A 16,629-nucleotide genomic window follows, 5' to 3' on the forward strand; every position below is an offset into this window, starting at 1 on the left:
GGCCCTGGGTTTGATTCCTCAGCACCACATAAGCAAAAAGAAAAAAGTCGGAAGTGGTGCTGTGGCTCAAGTGGTAGAGCGCTAGCCTTGAGCTGAAGAGCTGAGGGACAGCACCCAGGCCCAGAGTTCAGGCCCCACGACCGGACCGTCACCCCCCACCCCCAAAAAAAAAAAAAAAATTAAAAAAAAAAAAACCTGAGTTCAAGCTCCAGTACACACACACACACACACACACACACACACACACACACACACACACACACACACACACACACACACCTGAGTTCAAGCTCCAGTACACATACACACACACACACACACACACACACACACACACACACACACACACACAGCTGGATGCCAGTTATCACACACACCACCTCCCCGCCTCCCACAAAGCTGGATGCCAGTGGTTCATGCCTGTAAATCTGGCTACTAAGAAGGCTGAGATCTGAGATCTAAGGATCATGGTTTGAAGCCAGTTTGGACAGGATAAGTCTGAAAGACTCGTATCTTGATTTGAAAAATAACAACAACAACAACAAAAAAACTGTAAGTAGAGCTGTGGCTCAAGAGCTCAGGGGCAAGCTTTCAAATTTAAGCACCAGTACCAGCGCGTGCACGCGTACACACACACACACACACACACACACACACACACACACACACACACACACACACACACACACACACACACACACACTTTTTGTTTTATTTTTCCTGATTTTTATTATCATACATTAATTTTATAATAGAGAGGGGTTTCATTGTAACATTTCTTTTTTTTGGGGGGGGGGGGGTGGTCCGGTCATGGGGCCTGAACTCTGAGCCTGGGCACTGTCCCTGAGCTCTTCAGCTCAAGGCTAGTGCTCTACCACAGCGCCACTTCTGGCTTCTTTTTTTTTTCTGCTTATGTGCTGCTGAGGAATTGAACCCAGGGCCTCAAACATGCAAGGCAAGCGCTCTACCACTGAACCACCTTCCCAGCCCCATGTCCCTACTCTTCTAAAACAATTTCAACAGACATTATTTTTCTAATCTCATGTATAAACTTCTTGACCTCATTAAGTCAGTTTGCCTTCCTTCCTTCCAGTGATACCCAAAAAAAGTAGCTAGAACTGTAATATTTTCATTAAATTGTGTTACGTTAGTTTGGAGATCTTTAATTTTTGAAATAAAAACTTTTTTAATTACAGAAAGACCCAAATGGGACCAGCAGCTTGCTAAGTGGAAGTTCCCTCCTACAAGAACTTGAAGTACTGAATGAGGAGGTGGCAGCTTTTTGTCAATCCATTTCAAAGTAAGAAACTTTCCTTTATAAATTTCAGATTCCTTAAATTGTCTACTGCATATTGAAAAGATAATTTGAGAACCAGATTAGTGTTGTTTTTTTAAAATTTTTTCTTTTTCTTTTTAATTTTCTTTGAGTATTTGTACAAAGGAATTCCCATTCTACAAAACAGTATAAGAGTACAAAATATCTGACAACGTTGTCACCCATCTCTCTTAACCCATCCCTTCTCTCACTTTTTTTTCTTTAATTGAGATTAGGTGATTACATAAATTTCACCTATTTCACAGTATTGTGGAATAGTGATACTTAGAGTCACAAACACATTTTAATTTTCACAAGGCAAATTGTTATTATCATGGTCTATACAGTTTGTAAATTCTATGAGCTTTGACAGTACAAGTTACTTTTTCCATACCAGGTGATGTTTACATTTCTTTCCTTTTGCTTAGTGTGGACTGTTCCCACTTATTCTGTTCCTCCTCTTGGCTTCCCTCTGTTGCGTGCATATATCTACCATATATATGATCCAGAACATGGAGTCATTTAGCAATGATATGGCAAAATGGGTGGCTGTCCTTTGTTTCTTGAGTCCTGTTTGCCATTTATTCTTGTATTTTTGCTTTAGCATCCACATATCAGGGAGACCATGTGCCTTTTGTCTCTTTGTTATTAGCTTACTTCGCTCAAAATAATCTGCTCTAGTTCCATCCATTTCCCTGCAAATGCCATTATTTTGTCCCTTCTAATGGCTGCATAATAGTCCATTGTATATAGATACCACAATTTTTGGATCCACTCATCAGTAGTGGAGCATCTGGGTTGTTTCCAAATCTTGGCTATTGTGAACAGTATTACAATAAACATGGAAGTGCATATGTCTTTGCATACTGGTTCCTGTTGCTCAGGGTAGATGCCTAGGAGTGGTATGGCTGGGTCATAGGGGAGGTCTATATTTAGCTTTCTGAGTTATCTCCAGACTGCTTTCCAAAATGGTTGTATTAGTATACATTCCCATCAGCAATGCAGTAGGGTTCCTCTTTTCAGCATCCCCTTCAGCATTTGTTTGGCTGACTTTAGATGTGCGCCATTCTGACTGGGATAAGGTGTTATCTCAGTGTTGTTTTCATTTGCATTTTCTTTACAGCCTCATGTGTTTCTTTGCCATTTTTATCTCTTCTGAGAAGTCTGTCATTTGTTCTCTTGCCCATTTCATGATTGGTTTGTTAAATTTGTGAGGGGTTAGTTTCTTGAGTTCCCTGTATGTAATGGATATTAGACCCTTGACGGATATTTTACTGGTAAATATTCATTCCCAATTAGTTGACTGTCTTTCTAGTTTGATTGCTATTTCTTTGTCTATGCAGAAACTTTTTATTTTAAGGTAGTCTCATTTGTTGAGTCTCTCTCCAATTTGTTGTGACCCTGGGACTCTGTTCAGGAAGTTCCTGTCTGTGCATATAAGTTCAAGTGTCTCTCCTACTCTGTCCTGCAGTAGTTTCAGAGTATCAGGTTTGATGTTAAGGTCTTTAATACATTTTGAGTTGATGTTAGTGCATGGTGATAGGCTAGTGTCCACTTTCATTTTTCTACATGTGGCCAGTTTTCCCAGCACCAATAGTTGAAGAGGTTATGATTCTTCCACTGTATGTCTTTGGCTCCTTTGTCAAATATCAACTGACTGTACATATGCGGCTTTATTTCTGGGTCCTCTAGTCTGTTCCATTGGTCTTTGGGTTAGTGTTAATAACTAAAATTTAAGTTTTCATTGTTTTCTTCATATGGTTAAAGTTTTGAGTTAATTGATAATTAACATTATCAAACTCCAGATATACCTGTGTCTTTTTTTTTTTTTGGTCAGCCATGGAGCTTGAACTCTGGGCCTGGGCACTGTCTCTCAGCTCTTCAGCTCAAGGCTAGTGCTCTACCACTTGAGCCATAGTACCCACTTCTGGCTTTTTCTGTTTATGTGGTGCTGAGGAATTGATCCCAGGGCTTCATTCATGTGAGGCAAGCACTCTACCACTGAACCACCTTCCCAGCCCAAACCTGTGTCTTTACCTGTTCAGTTTCTGAATATTTAGAAGAAAAAAATACAGTCAGGAATACATTCTTAACCCTCTTATTAGCCAGAGAAAATATGTCTTACATGTAGTTTCAGTACAGTTAGAAAATGCCTACTTTTGTTTTTAATGAGACATAATTTTTTTAGGGGGGAGGTCCGGTCATGGGGCCTGAACTCATGGCCTGGGCACTGTCCCTCAGCTCTTCAGCTCAAGGCTAGCGCTCTACCACTTGAGCCACAGTGCCACTTCTGGCTTTTTTCTTTTTGCTTATATGGTGCTGAGGAATCGAACCCAGGGCCTCATGCATGCAAGGCAAGTGCTCTACCACTGAGCCACCTTCCCAGCCCTGAGACATAATTTTCTCTTAAACTTTCTAAGATTCAAATACTGTCTTACTTATATTTAAGAGATGATGTTCTAGCAGACAAGATTACAAGTACAAATATATTTTCTGAAAATTAGAAATATGCAATTTTTTCAAGTACTTTCTGAGTCCTGTATGTGTTCCCAATGCAATATTCTCTTGTTTTCCCTTTCCCCCCCTCAAATGCTGATGCTTGAAGTCAAGGCTTCAGGCTTATTTAATATGCTTACCACGTGAGCCATACCTCCAACCCAGCCTTTTGCTGGTTATCTTGGAGATGAGATCTTTCAGACTTCCCTCCCAGTGTCTTTGAATGTGATCCTCTAGATCTTAGCCCCTAGATCCTCTAGATCTCAGTCTGTACAACTATAAGTGTGAGCCACTAATGCAAGGTGCAATACAGTATTCTTTATAAATGATTAAAACTAAAACTAAAAAGTAATATAACAATGTTATTCTCTGCTAATCAGGACAGAGCCAGGTCTTCTTTGCCTCTGGTTAAGTTTTATTTCCTTTATAACACTGTATTAGTGAAGACTTATGTTAAAAGTTCTAGAAACGCATCTTGAACTAACAAATCAAAAAGAGTCATCTCTGGGTTCACAGACCACTTAGCAGAAAGTGGAAAGATAAGGCAGAATTCTATAACAGTATCATCAAGGAATCCACATATTGTAAATCAACATCTTCTCTTCAGGCTCTTACTTCCTTTCTCTTCTTAGGTTAGCTTCATTTTCTTCTACTGTGAGAACATGGCTAGTGAAGCTTATCCTTTTTTTGTTTTTGTGTTTTTAAGACAGGGTCTTTCTATGTAGCCTAGATTGCTATGCACCATCATGATCAGCTTAGACATATTCTATGGTCTTTCTAACACAGCAGAAAAATGAATCTTCTCAACCAGTCAGACTGAAAAATCCCACAGAAGAGTGAAAGTTAATTAAATATGCTATCTAAAGCAAGGAAAGATGATCACCATTGAGGGATTTATTCTGAATTCACTATTTTCTCTAGTGTGGTCTTTTATTTATTTATTTTTTTGGCTGGTCGTGGGGCTTGAATTCTGGGCTTGGGCGCTGTCCCTGTACTCTTCAGCTCAAGGTGAGCGCTCTACCACTTGAGCCACAGCGCCACTTCCGGTTTTCTTATTGGAGATAAGAGTCTCACGGACTTTCCTGCCTGGGCTGGCTTTGAACCGTGATTCTCAGATCTCAGCCTCCTGAGTAGCTAGGATTACAGGCGTGAGCCACCGGCGCCCAGCTTGTGTAGTCTGTTTTTAAGTAAGGATTGGTGTTTCCGGTTCATTTTTGAGGTAATACATCATTTTAGCTAATGGTTTATAATCTTTTTATTTTAAATGGTTTAGAAATAATCTCATTATATTTTCACATAGTTTCCTAAGATACTATTATATGGGAATACATATAACATTGTCACAATGAAACCCATTATCTGTGCAATAAATTATTATGTGGTAATAAAAATTAAAAAGATACTAGAGAGGCTGGGAAGGTGGCTCAGTGGTAGAGCGCTTGCCTTGCATGCATGAGGCCCTGGGTTCGATTCCTCAGCACCACATAAGCAAAAAGCCGGAAGTGGCGCTGTGGCTGAAGTGGTAGAGCACTAGCCTTGAGCTGAAGAGCTGAGGGACAGCGCCCAGGCCCAGAGTTCAGGCCCCACAACCGGACCGCCCCCCCCCCCCCCCAAAAAATAGATACTAGATAAGATATAAATTACAGATCTAAATGATATGTCAAGAGACTAGAAAGCCTGGCCCTGGTGGTTCACATCTATAACCTTAGCTATTCAGGAGGCTGAGATCTTAGAATCACGGTTCAAAGCCAGCCTGAGTCCATGAGACTCTTATCTCCAATTAACCACTAGAAAACCAGAAGTAGAGCTGTAGCTCAAAGTGGTAGAGCACAAGCTTTTAGTATGAAAACTCAGGGATAGCACCCAGGCCTTGAGTGCAAACCCTACGCCAAACAGTAAAAAAAGAAAGAGTCTAGATAGATAGGTATAAAATGTAGTTTGCATTTTATCCTTATGGACCACAAAAGAGAAAAACTACTGGTCTTAAACATTCTTTTAAAAACTTTCTACAATCAATAGCAAGCTTTATCAAGTATGTTGTTTTGAAAGGAAAGAAAATAAGGAATAAAATAATAATGATGAAAAGTGGTCCTAAACGAAGTATTGAAAGTTTTTAAAGTGAGGGCTGAGAAGTTGGCTCAGTGGTAGAGCGCTTGCCTTGCATGCCTGAGGCCCTGGGTTCAATTCCTCAGCACCACATAAGCAAAAAGAAAAAAGCCGGAAGTGGTGCTGTGGCTCAAGTGGTAGAGCGCTAGCCTTGAGCTGAAGAGCTGAGGGACAGCACTCAGGCCCAGAGTTCAGGCCCCACGACCGGACCCAAAAAAAAAAAAAAAAGTTTTTAAAGAGAAAGAATACTTTGAGATCACAATCCAATCTTTTAATTTCACTGATGAAAAATACAATGAGAATGTTAATGATAAGACCAAGGCCAACACTATGGCACTAATTATGCATTCTGTTACATAATAATCTTAACTGTAAATAAATATTCTATTAGCCTGACATTAATTTCATAGCTGAATTAAGATGATTAAATGATTAATTTTAGGAGACTTCAAAAAGTAAAGGACAGGCTGAAGTTATGTACCTCAGTGGTAGAGCAAGTTCTAGGCTTAACCCATAAGAGAGCTGATTTACTGGAAGATCACAAGCTAGAGGACAGTTTGGAATATGTACAGTGAAATCTTGTGTCCAAAACAAACTTATAGCACAAATATATTTTTTACATTGAAAAAAAAAACATGTTGGAAAAAAACAGAGCCACTTCAAATAAAACTGCCCCAAACAGGCAAAAGGGAGCAACAAATATTCTTAGAACATAGCTTCAAAAACTTCTGTTTCTAAAAGTTCTGATTAATACTCATTGCAAACATACTTCTCTGATGGAAATAAAAGTACAAACATAATTCATTCTCTCTTTAGCTTATTTGGAGATTCACCTGAACAAAACATTTTCTTTGAATAAAAGACAAATGGAACCTTTAGAAAAGCAAGAGTTTAAGTTTAAAAATAATGTGCTTTAGCTGGGCACTGGTGGCTCATAGCTGTAATCTGAGATCTCAGACTGAGATCTGCAGATCATAATTTGAAGCCAGCCCAGGGAGAAAAGTCTGTGAGACTCTTTATGTCTAATTAGCCAGCAAAAAGCTGAAATTGGGAATTGTGCCTCAAATAGTAGACTGCCAACCTTGAGTGAAAAAGCCAAGGGAGAGCTCAAGGGCCTGAGCAGGTTCAAGCCTCACACACAGAAAAAATATACCCATATGTTCTACAGGTAGCTACTGAAGCGCATCAAACCATAATGTGTAGTTTGGAGTAGTGTAACAAATATCCTATTTGATGCTGAGTGCTGGTGGCTCACGCCTATAATCCTAGCTACTCAGGAAACAGAAATCTGAGGATTGTGGTCAGTCAGCCAGCCAGCCCGGGGAAGAAAAGTCCCTGAGACTCTATCTCTGATTGATCACCAAAAACAAAAACCCTATCTTAGCCAAGCTTAACCACTGGCTTAAGCCTGTAATCCTAACTACTTCGGAAACTGAGATCTGAGGATCTAGGTTCAAAGGCAGCACTGGGGGCAAGTCTGTGAGACTCTTATCTCCACTTACCTACCAAAAAGCTGAAAGTAGAAGTGTGGCTCAAGTGGTAGAGCTCTGGCCTTCAGCAAAAAGCTAAAGGACAGTGCCAAGGCCCTGAGTTCAAGCCCCAACACTGGCATACACACAGAAATCCTATTTGTTCTATTTGTATTTAGAATGTATAATTTACTCAGCAATTATTAACTTAATTACTTAATTATATTTAAGTTTAGTTATAAAACAACCCAAATTTAACAGTCTTTTATATCTGACAGAAATACAAAGGAAATCTTTGTAATTTTCTGGACCTCATATCTTTGTTGTATCAAGCAAGTATAAAAAGGTCTTATTTACATAAGTTACCGGATTAGGAACATGGCTCAGGTTGTACAATATTTGCAGAATAAATACAAGGCTCTGAACCAAATATTTTTAATCACCTTTTCTTTTTTTTATGTATGTTTTTTGTTGTAAAAATACTGTACAGAGGGGTTAGTTACATGAGTAAGGTAATGAGTACATTTCCTTTGGAGCATTGTTACCTCCTCTTTTGTTGTGTGTGTTCATCTCTTTTAGGGAGTAAAATAAATATAATAAACTTGCCATTTTAATTGTTTTTTAGGTGAATAATTCAGGGACATTATGCACATTCATATGTGTAATAAATAGGACTTGTTTTTAAAAAGGAAAATGAATTAGAAAATAGAAGAAAATGAGATATTTTTTCCTCCAAAGCCAAGTTCATTGCATGCCATCTCTCTTCTTCTCCTCTTCTCCTTCTCCTTTCCTCCCCTCTCTTTTTTCCTCTTCCTTTTCTTCCTATCCTCTCCCCTCCTTTTCCCTTTCCTTCCCATCCTCTCCCCTCCTTTTTCCTTTCCCTTCCCTTCTGGCTCTCTTTTGACTGTTTTCTCATAGTTCTGAAGGCTGGGAAGATACTCTTTGCAGATTTAGATCCTGCTTGAAGACCCACTTCTGGGTTTGTATATAGCCTCTATTTGCTGTGTAATTAGAATCTTAATCTGGATCCCATTAAGCTCTTGCCTCCTGTGTTCTAGAGAGGTGAACTTGTCAGCAATCAAACATTAAAAGTAAAGTGTTCATATGTGAGTGCAATGCCAATATCAATTTAAGTTTTATTACATTAATTACTTTATTTCCTTTCTTCTCTTCTGGACCTTTTGTGTCACTTATGATCATAATTCAGGTGTATTATTTTAATGAATATAGACTAATAATGAAATAGGCAATTGATTTAGTGAATTTAGTGCTTTATAAACTTATAGTGTGTATTTTCACAACCCTGTGAAGGTAAATAGTAATATTATCCCCAGTTTGTAGAAAAAGAAACTGAAACAACAAGGAGAAAAAGAAACAAGTCAATAATTTGCCTCAGTTCACACAGCTCTTAATTAATACAATCAGGATTCAAATTTATGTAATCTTGTTTTGTTGCTTTTCTTTCATCTCTGTTCTTATCCTTCATTTATGTATATTATCATATATCCTTTATGCTTATCATCTCAAATGCTTCTGTATATATAATTGAGATAATTTAATTTCTATATAAACAAATAGACAGGGCTGGGAAGGTGGCTCAGTGGTAGAGTGCTTGCCTTTCATGCCTAAGGCCCTGGTTTCGATTCCTTAGCACCACATAAGCAAAAAGAAAAAAGCCAGAAGTGGCACTGTGGCTCAAGTGGTAGAACGCTAGCCTTGAGCTGGAGAGCTGAGGGACAGCGCCCAGGCCCAGAGTTCAGGCCCCACAACCAGACCCCCCCCCCCAAAAAAATAGACATCTGCAGCATTTATTCCATTTATAGCTCCATGAAAACCATGGAGAGCTAGAGGTGTAGCTCAGTGAAAGAGTGCATGCCTAGTTTTTATGAGGTCCTATTCAATCTCAACCTCAAGAGAGGGAGGTAATATATATATCAGAACTTATCTTTCAACATTCAAGGAAAAGTCATTAAATAAAGCTTAAGAGTTTAATGGCATCAGAGCTGGCTCCCTCCTCATTTTTTTGATACTATCTTTTGATAACAGCTGTTCTATTTATAAATGAACCATGTGTCACATGCATGTATTTAAATTTAACTGTATTGCCCCTATAATACCTTTGCATGTAATGCTTCTTACAAATTATTTTGGGAAAGTAAAGCCCTTATGAAAACACAAAATCTGGCGCTGGTGGCTCATACCTGTAATCCTAGCTACTAAGGAGGCTGAGATCTAGGGATCAGGGTTCAAAGCCAGCTGGGGCAGGAAAGTTTGTGTGACTCTCATCTCCAATAAACTACTCAGAAAACTGGAAGTGGCACTGTGGCTCAAGTGGTAGAGTGCCAGCCTTGAGCTGAAGAACTGAGGGACAGCACCAGAGTTCAAGTCCCACAAACAACAAAAGAAAAAGAAAAAGAAAGAAAGAGAGAGAAGAGAGAAAGGAAGGAAGGAAGGAAGGAAGGAAGAGGAAAGAAGGAAAAGATTTGGAACTAAGAATGTGGCTTGCCTAGCATGCATGAAGCCCTGGGTTCAGTTCCTCAGTACCACATAAACAGAAAAGGCTGGAAGTGGTTCTGACTCAAGTGGTAGTGTTCTAGCCTTGAGCAAAAAAAGAAGCTCAGGGACAGAGCCCAGGCCCTGAGTTCAAGACTTAGGACTGGAAAATAAATAAATAAATGATTTTTAGAAGACAGCAAATTTTTTACCCCTTTGATTATGATAATTTTAGAATATATTGTCTATTATCATTAAATTTATTAAAACATCTACTATTTTGTTTCATAATAGTATGGCAAAAGAATCTGAAACAGATCCTCATTTAGAGCCACTTATGTAGTCTGTGCTTGAGTAATGTGAAAGTGTTTGCGAAGATATTCTGGCAATAGTTAATCTCTTCCTTTTCCTTGGGTTTCTTTCGTTTAAAAGGCAAATGCTGGTTAGTGGGGCTCATTAATTGTAATTCCATGAGCTGCTCTAGAGTTGAACAAAGACACAGAATTGAGTGGCTGTAAGCATGTAAAGCCTTGTTCAGGGCTCTCAAAGTAGCTTTTCTGTGAAAAGGAATTCAGTATCTTCTTTCTTGTGAACAGATTGAAGACCAAATTTCCATATACTGATCACTGCACAAATCCAGGCTACTTTTTAAGTCCAGTCACGGTGCAAAGAAACATATGTGGAGAAAATGCAAGTGTGAAGGTCTCCATTGAGATTGAAGGATTTCAACTGCCAGTTACTTTTACTTGTGATGGTAGGTTTGTAACTTCTTAAGCATTTTTTATTGCTTTGATTAGAAAGAAACTTTAAAATACTAGTATAACCTTTTCTTTAATAAATTAACTTGGTTATCATTAGGAGTTCCTTTAAAAAAAAGTGGCATTCAGGGGCTGGGAAGTTGGCTCAGTGGTAGAGTGCTTGCCTTGCATGCCTGAGGCCCTGGGTTCGATTCCTCAGCACCACATAGAAAAAAGCCGGAGGTGGTGCTGTGGCTCAAGTGGTAGAGCGCTAGCCTTGAGCTGAAGAGCTGAGGGACAGTGCCCAGGCCCAGAGTTCAGGCCCCACAACAGGACCTTCCCCCCCCCCCCCCCCAAAAAAAAAAAAAAAAAGTGACATTCATATGGATAGCTTTTTGGTTAGGACCAAAGGTTCCCTTTGTAACTGTTTATGTCTCTATAGTATGCCAAATAATACTTGGTGAATCAGTGCTTCTTGGCTAAGACTCAAAAACATTAGGTGAATCAGTGATTCTTGGCTAAGACTCAAAAACATTAGGTTGATAGCAAAGCTAATTATACTAATTATATTTTAATTTTGTGTCTCAATTTATGGAAGGACAAATGTGTGTGTATGGTGCCAAGTCCTAGGGCTTGCACTCATGGCCTAGGATTTTTGTGCTTAAGGCTAATGCTCTACCACTTTGAGCTACAATGCCATTTCTGGCTTTTTGGTCTCATGGACTTTTCCTGCTTAGGCAGACTTTGAACCTCCATCCTCAGATCTCAGCCTCATGAGTAGCTAGGATTATAGGTGTGAGCCACTAATACCTAGAAAAATGTTTTTTTATAAAGAGATTTAAGCTCCAAATATCTTGCAAATCTTCTCTAAGTAAAAGATAGTTCCAAATACAGTATATATATTCTTTCTAGAGGTGTACTTCTAATGTATAGTTTTAAAAATTGTTATAGTTTTAGAAACTACTTTTATTCTCTTTAGATTACTTTATGATGCATATGATTATAAAGAGATTCCAACTGTGGAATAAAATGCAATATATCTGTACTACTTTGATTTAAGACTTAGGCCATACATACTTTTAATGACTTATTTTTGTGGCTTCCCACTTTGGAATTCCCTTTGGAAAAATATAAATTTCTAACAGAAAAATGTTAGTCAACTAGTGTAGTCATTCTTTTAGTTTCTAAAGGAAAAGTTAATTTGTTTAGACATACCTTATCTGACTGGAAAATATTTAAATCTTCAGTATGCAATAAAAATTTATATTAAGATGGAAGGAAAAGTAAGTAGGCACTTAGAAATAAGCATAAATAAGTATTTATAGTAAGTGTTTCAATTTATATAATCAAAATCTGAATGATAATCATAGGTCTATAATTTCAGCTGCTTGGGAGATGGAGGTAGAGAGGAGCATAGCTCAAGGCTATTCCAGACAAAAAGTTAGTGGAGCCTTATCTCAACAAAAAAGTTGAGTATGTTGGTTTTACCTTTCCAATTGTGTCTGAAGTATAAGTAGGAAGAATGAAGTCCAAGGCCACTTGAGCTAAAACAGGGGATACTATGACAAAAATAACCAAAGCAAAAAGAGGCATAGATAAAGTGTTAGCATACCTGTCTAGCAAGTGTAAAGACATGAGTTTAAATCCCAATTAGTATTAAATAAAAACAGTTAACAAGACCTCATTTCAGCAAACAAGTGGTGTTACATATCTGTTATTCTAGCTACTGTGAGGGATTGGTAGGATTGTAGTCTGATCTGGCTCAGGCAAAAAGCAAGCCCTATCTGAAGAGTTAACTGAAAACCAAAAAGGCCAGAGATATGACTGCAGTGGTAGAGTGCTTACCTAGCAAGTGTAAGGCCCTGAATTCAACCCATTCTAATTTCAAATATATACATATGGATATATATACACACATATAAAAAAATATGTTTGTTTGTCATAAATGTACACATTTACAATATGTTTCTAAGAAATTTATAACCATATTATGATAGAAGTAGATTTTACTAGGTAAATACCAAATTTCAAATAGTGATTCTTATTCCTTACAATTTGTCTTAAAACATTGCTTGCTACCCTGCTGAATGCCATCATATCTGGAGCAGTTTATAGTATGGTTGTGGCACACGTGTGTGTGTGTGTGTGTGTGTGTGTGTGTGTGCGTGCGTGTGTGTGTGTGTGTGTGTGTGTGTGTGTGTGTGTGTGTATACCAGTAATAGGGCTTGAACATGGGGGATCATCTCCTCAAGCCTGGCACTGTGCTGTTTGAGCCACACCTCCACTTTGGGCTTTTGTGTATGAGTGTCTGTCTGTGTACACTGATCTTGGGGCTTGAACTCAGTGCCTGGGTGCTGTCCTTGAGCTTTTGTGCTCAAGGCTAGTGCTCTCCTACTTGAGCTACATATCCATTTCTGGCTTTTTGGTGTTTAATTGGATATAAGAATCTCATGGACTTTTCTGCCTAGGCTGGCTTTGAACCATGATTCTCAGATCTTGACTCCTGAATAGCTAGATTACAGGCATGAGCCACTGGTGCCCAGCCATTTTTGGCTTTCTGGTATTTCATTGGAGATAAGTGTCTCATAGACTTTTGTGCCTAGGATGGCTGTGAACCATAATCCTCACATCTCAGTCTCCAGAGTAGCCAGGATTACAGATGTGAGCCACCAGCATCTGGCACTTGTGATTTTCTTATTCATGCCTATTCTTCTGGGCTATAAGGGGTTAAACCCCTGGGCTCCGGCATCTAGAGAAGGTGAGGCTGGGAGGTCTGAGGTGAGAGCTTCAGCCCCCTGTGGGAGAGTTGTAGCTGAAAGAGATCGTTTTAGAGACCCTTCTCCCTTCTGCTGGAGTGGCCTTGTTGGCCAGAAGAGTTATAATTATCAAGTATGTTTCCACTGACAGAAGAAAACAAATTTGTGGCCCACTTGTTGCTCAGTTCTGGTACCTGTCCTAGATGTATCTTCAGATTTTGTGGTGTGGATTTTCATGCACCTTACAAACTTCTGTACAGAGAGTTGCCCAGTGATCTACAGGAATTTCTGGAGTCTGGAAAAGATGAATGGTTTTGGAAGTTCCAGACCCACCTCCCAAGAAAATTCAGCTACAAGTACTGGAAGATGGGATTGATAATTTAATTAGAAATGGAGAAGGCAATCTCTCTTTTATTGAAGATGGAAGCATCTATGTGTGGTGTGTGCCCATACCGAATTGGGGGCCGGGGGGAGGGTTGTGTTGTGAGACCTAAAGTCCTCATGCAATTGTCTAAAATGGAAAACCGTGTTAGCAGGGCCTATGGTGGTTCCTTGTGTGCTAAATGTGTTTGGGACAGAATCAAGCATACTTTCTTTATTGAGGGGTAGAAAATGGTCATGAGAGTGCTGAAGGCAAAGAGTTAGAAAGCTTAAAAATAGGAAGCTGTTTGTGTGTGCCTAGGATGCCTGTGGTCTATAAACTGCTAGCAAAGAAAGAACCTTTTTGATAAATAAAAAAGCTTTGTGTAATTGTAAAAAAAATTAAATTTAAATTTATGTAGCCTACTTTTGTGACTTTCATTTATATTTCTATGTATAGAAGCCATCTTAGATTATACATATCAAAGTCTTAAATAAATGTATATATACTTAGAGGTAAGTATGCAAATGAAAATGATGATTAACTCTTTTACAGTGAGTTCTACTGTAGATATCATTATAATGCAAGCCCTTTGCTGGGTACATGATGATTTGAACCAAGTTGATGTTGGCAGCTATATTCTGAAAGTGTGTGGTCAAGAGGAAGTTCTACAGAAGTAAGTTTCTTTATTTAACTACTAATACCATCTTTACACATTTCTTTTTTGTTGTTGTTGTTGTTGGTCATGGGGCTCGAACTCTGGGTCTGAGCACTGTCCCTCACCTTTTCAGCTCAAGGTGAGTGCTCTACCACTTGAGTCACTTCCAGTTTTCTGGTGGTTTATTAGAGATAAGAGTTTCACGGCCTTTCCTGCCCAGGCTGGCTTTGAATTACGATCCTCAGATCTCAGCCTCCTGAGTAGCTAGGATTACAGATGTGAGTCACTGACAACTGGCTACAGATTTCATTTTTAAAGACTTAGGTTTGAGATTTTTTAGTTTAAACTTGTAATCCTATACTGCATAACATCTTATTGAGTTCATTCCTTGAATCAAATTGAGCTGTGAGTAAGTGAAATTTCAGAGATCTTAGGGGAAGAATTGTGGGCAACTGGATAAAAGTGGATATTATGATTATTTTCATTTGTGAACAGTCAGTCACATCATTGTAGACTGTTTTCCCTTTGTAGTATATAATGTTACTTTACATACAAAAACCATTATATCAATTATTACATGAATCTTTATTCATACAATGAAAAGATTGATCAGATCAGTCTTTTAACAGTTAAGATAGCTTATCTAGCATTTAATCTAGTTATTTTAACCTCCTAGGTCTCCAGAAATGTCTTGTCCTTATTTTTAGGGGTAGGGGCAGCACTGGGGTTTTAAACTCAGGGTCTTTTGTACATTATTGGCTTGTTTGCTTGGCTGGTGTTGTACTTCTTGAGCCATACCTCCAACACTACTTTTTGCTGAGTTTTTTATTTTTTTGCCAGTCCTGGGTCTTGAACTCAGGGCCTTGGTACTGTCCCTGAGCTTCTTTTGCTCAAGTCTCTACCATTTGATCCATAGCACCACTTCTGGCTTTTTCTGTTTATGTGGTACTGATGAATTGAACCCAGGGTTTCATGTATGCTAGGCAATCACTCTACCACTAAGCCACATTTCCAGCCCTAAAGTTTGTTGTTGTTGTTATTGTTTTTTTAAGAGTCTCAAACTGTTCTGCTTGGACCAGCTTTGAACCCGATCCTACAGAGCTCAGCCTTCTTCTTTACTCTGACTGTTATCAAGTAGAACAGTGCCTGTATTTAAATGTTCACACTGGGTTAAAAACCTGTCTCCATATTTTACCAGTGCCTTCAGTTTCTAATGTAGATTCAGTATATTTACTTGTACCTCTATAAATTCTAATTTGAGTAGAATAATACTGGTGAATAATTTATTTCAACAGTAGCCATTGCCTTGGAAGTCATGAGCATATTCAAAATTGTCGAAAATGGGACACAGAGATTAAATTACAACTCTTGACCTTCAGTGCAATGTGCCAGAAATTGGCCCGAACAGTAAGTGTGTGTGTAACTTATAACTAAATTACATTTGGTAGATCTGAATAATACTGCTAATTAGCCAGTTTACATTTTGCATGTTTTCACAGAATTCTGAGATGGACCAGGATGAAGTAGTAATTGTTCCCAATGAGAGTCTCAGCAGAGTAGGAAAACTTTTGGTCATGGAGGTTAACTAACATAGCTTACTTCTCAGAGTAGAGGAATTAAAAGTTTGATTTATAATAATTTTAGGGCTGGTGGCTCAGTGGTAGAGTGCTTGCCTTGCATGCATGGATTCGATTCTCAGCACCACATAAGCAGAAAAAGCTGGAAGTGGCGCTGTGGCTCCAGTGGTAGAACGCTAGCCTTGAGCTGAAGAGCTGAGGGACAGTGCCCTGGCCCAGAGTTCAGGCCCCATGACTGGCAAAAAACAAAAAATTATAAAGGAGTGAGAACATCAGAGTCAGTTAAAAGAAGAATTAGGAAGAAAAGATTTTTGAATATTAAATATGGTTGGAGGAAAAAAAGATTGATAAAACAACAAAGAAGAGGGTAACAATGCTTGACAAGAAATGTATTCATTACCTTACTCATGTAACTAACGCCTCTGTACAGCATCTTTAAAATAAAATAAAATAAATATTCATAAAAGTAAATTATACTTGATACCGGTGGCTCACGCCTGTAATCAGGTACTCAGGAGGCTGAGACCTGAGGATCATTGAAGCTAGCCTTGTCAGACTCTAAATCTGCTAAACTACCAAAAAAGCCAGAAGTGGAGCTGTAGCTCAAGTGGTAGACCACTAGCCTTGAGCAAAAGAAGCTCAAGAATAGCACCTAAGCTCT

General features: G+C 38.7%; 1 protein-coding gene across 2 annotated transcripts in view; it reads left to right on the plus strand.

Annotated features, from left to right (window-relative positions):
- Nucleotides 1-16,629, plus strand: part of Pik3c2a (phosphatidylinositol-4-phosphate 3-kinase catalytic subunit type 2 alpha) — a 105,843-nt gene that overhangs the window by 37,028 nt on the left and 52,186 nt on the right. For both annotated transcript variants that reach the window (XM_042691321.1, XM_042691319.1), the window contains exons 3-6: nt 1,197-1,300; nt 10,476-10,633; nt 14,289-14,409; nt 15,687-15,798. In XM_042691321.1, coding sequence (XP_042547255.1) covers nt 1,197-1,300; nt 10,476-10,633; nt 14,289-14,409; nt 15,687-15,798 — 495 coding nt within the window. The remainder of the gene's footprint in view (nt 1-1,196; nt 1,301-10,475; nt 10,634-14,288; nt 14,410-15,686; nt 15,799-16,629) is intronic.

The sequence above is a fragment of the Dipodomys spectabilis genome, unplaced genomic scaffold, assembly GCF_019054845.1.
Source record: "Dipodomys spectabilis isolate Male_0828 unplaced genomic scaffold, ASM1905484v1 ptg000145l, whole genome shotgun sequence".
Classification (NCBI taxonomy): Eukaryota; Metazoa; Chordata; class Mammalia; order Rodentia; family Heteromyidae; genus Dipodomys; species Dipodomys spectabilis.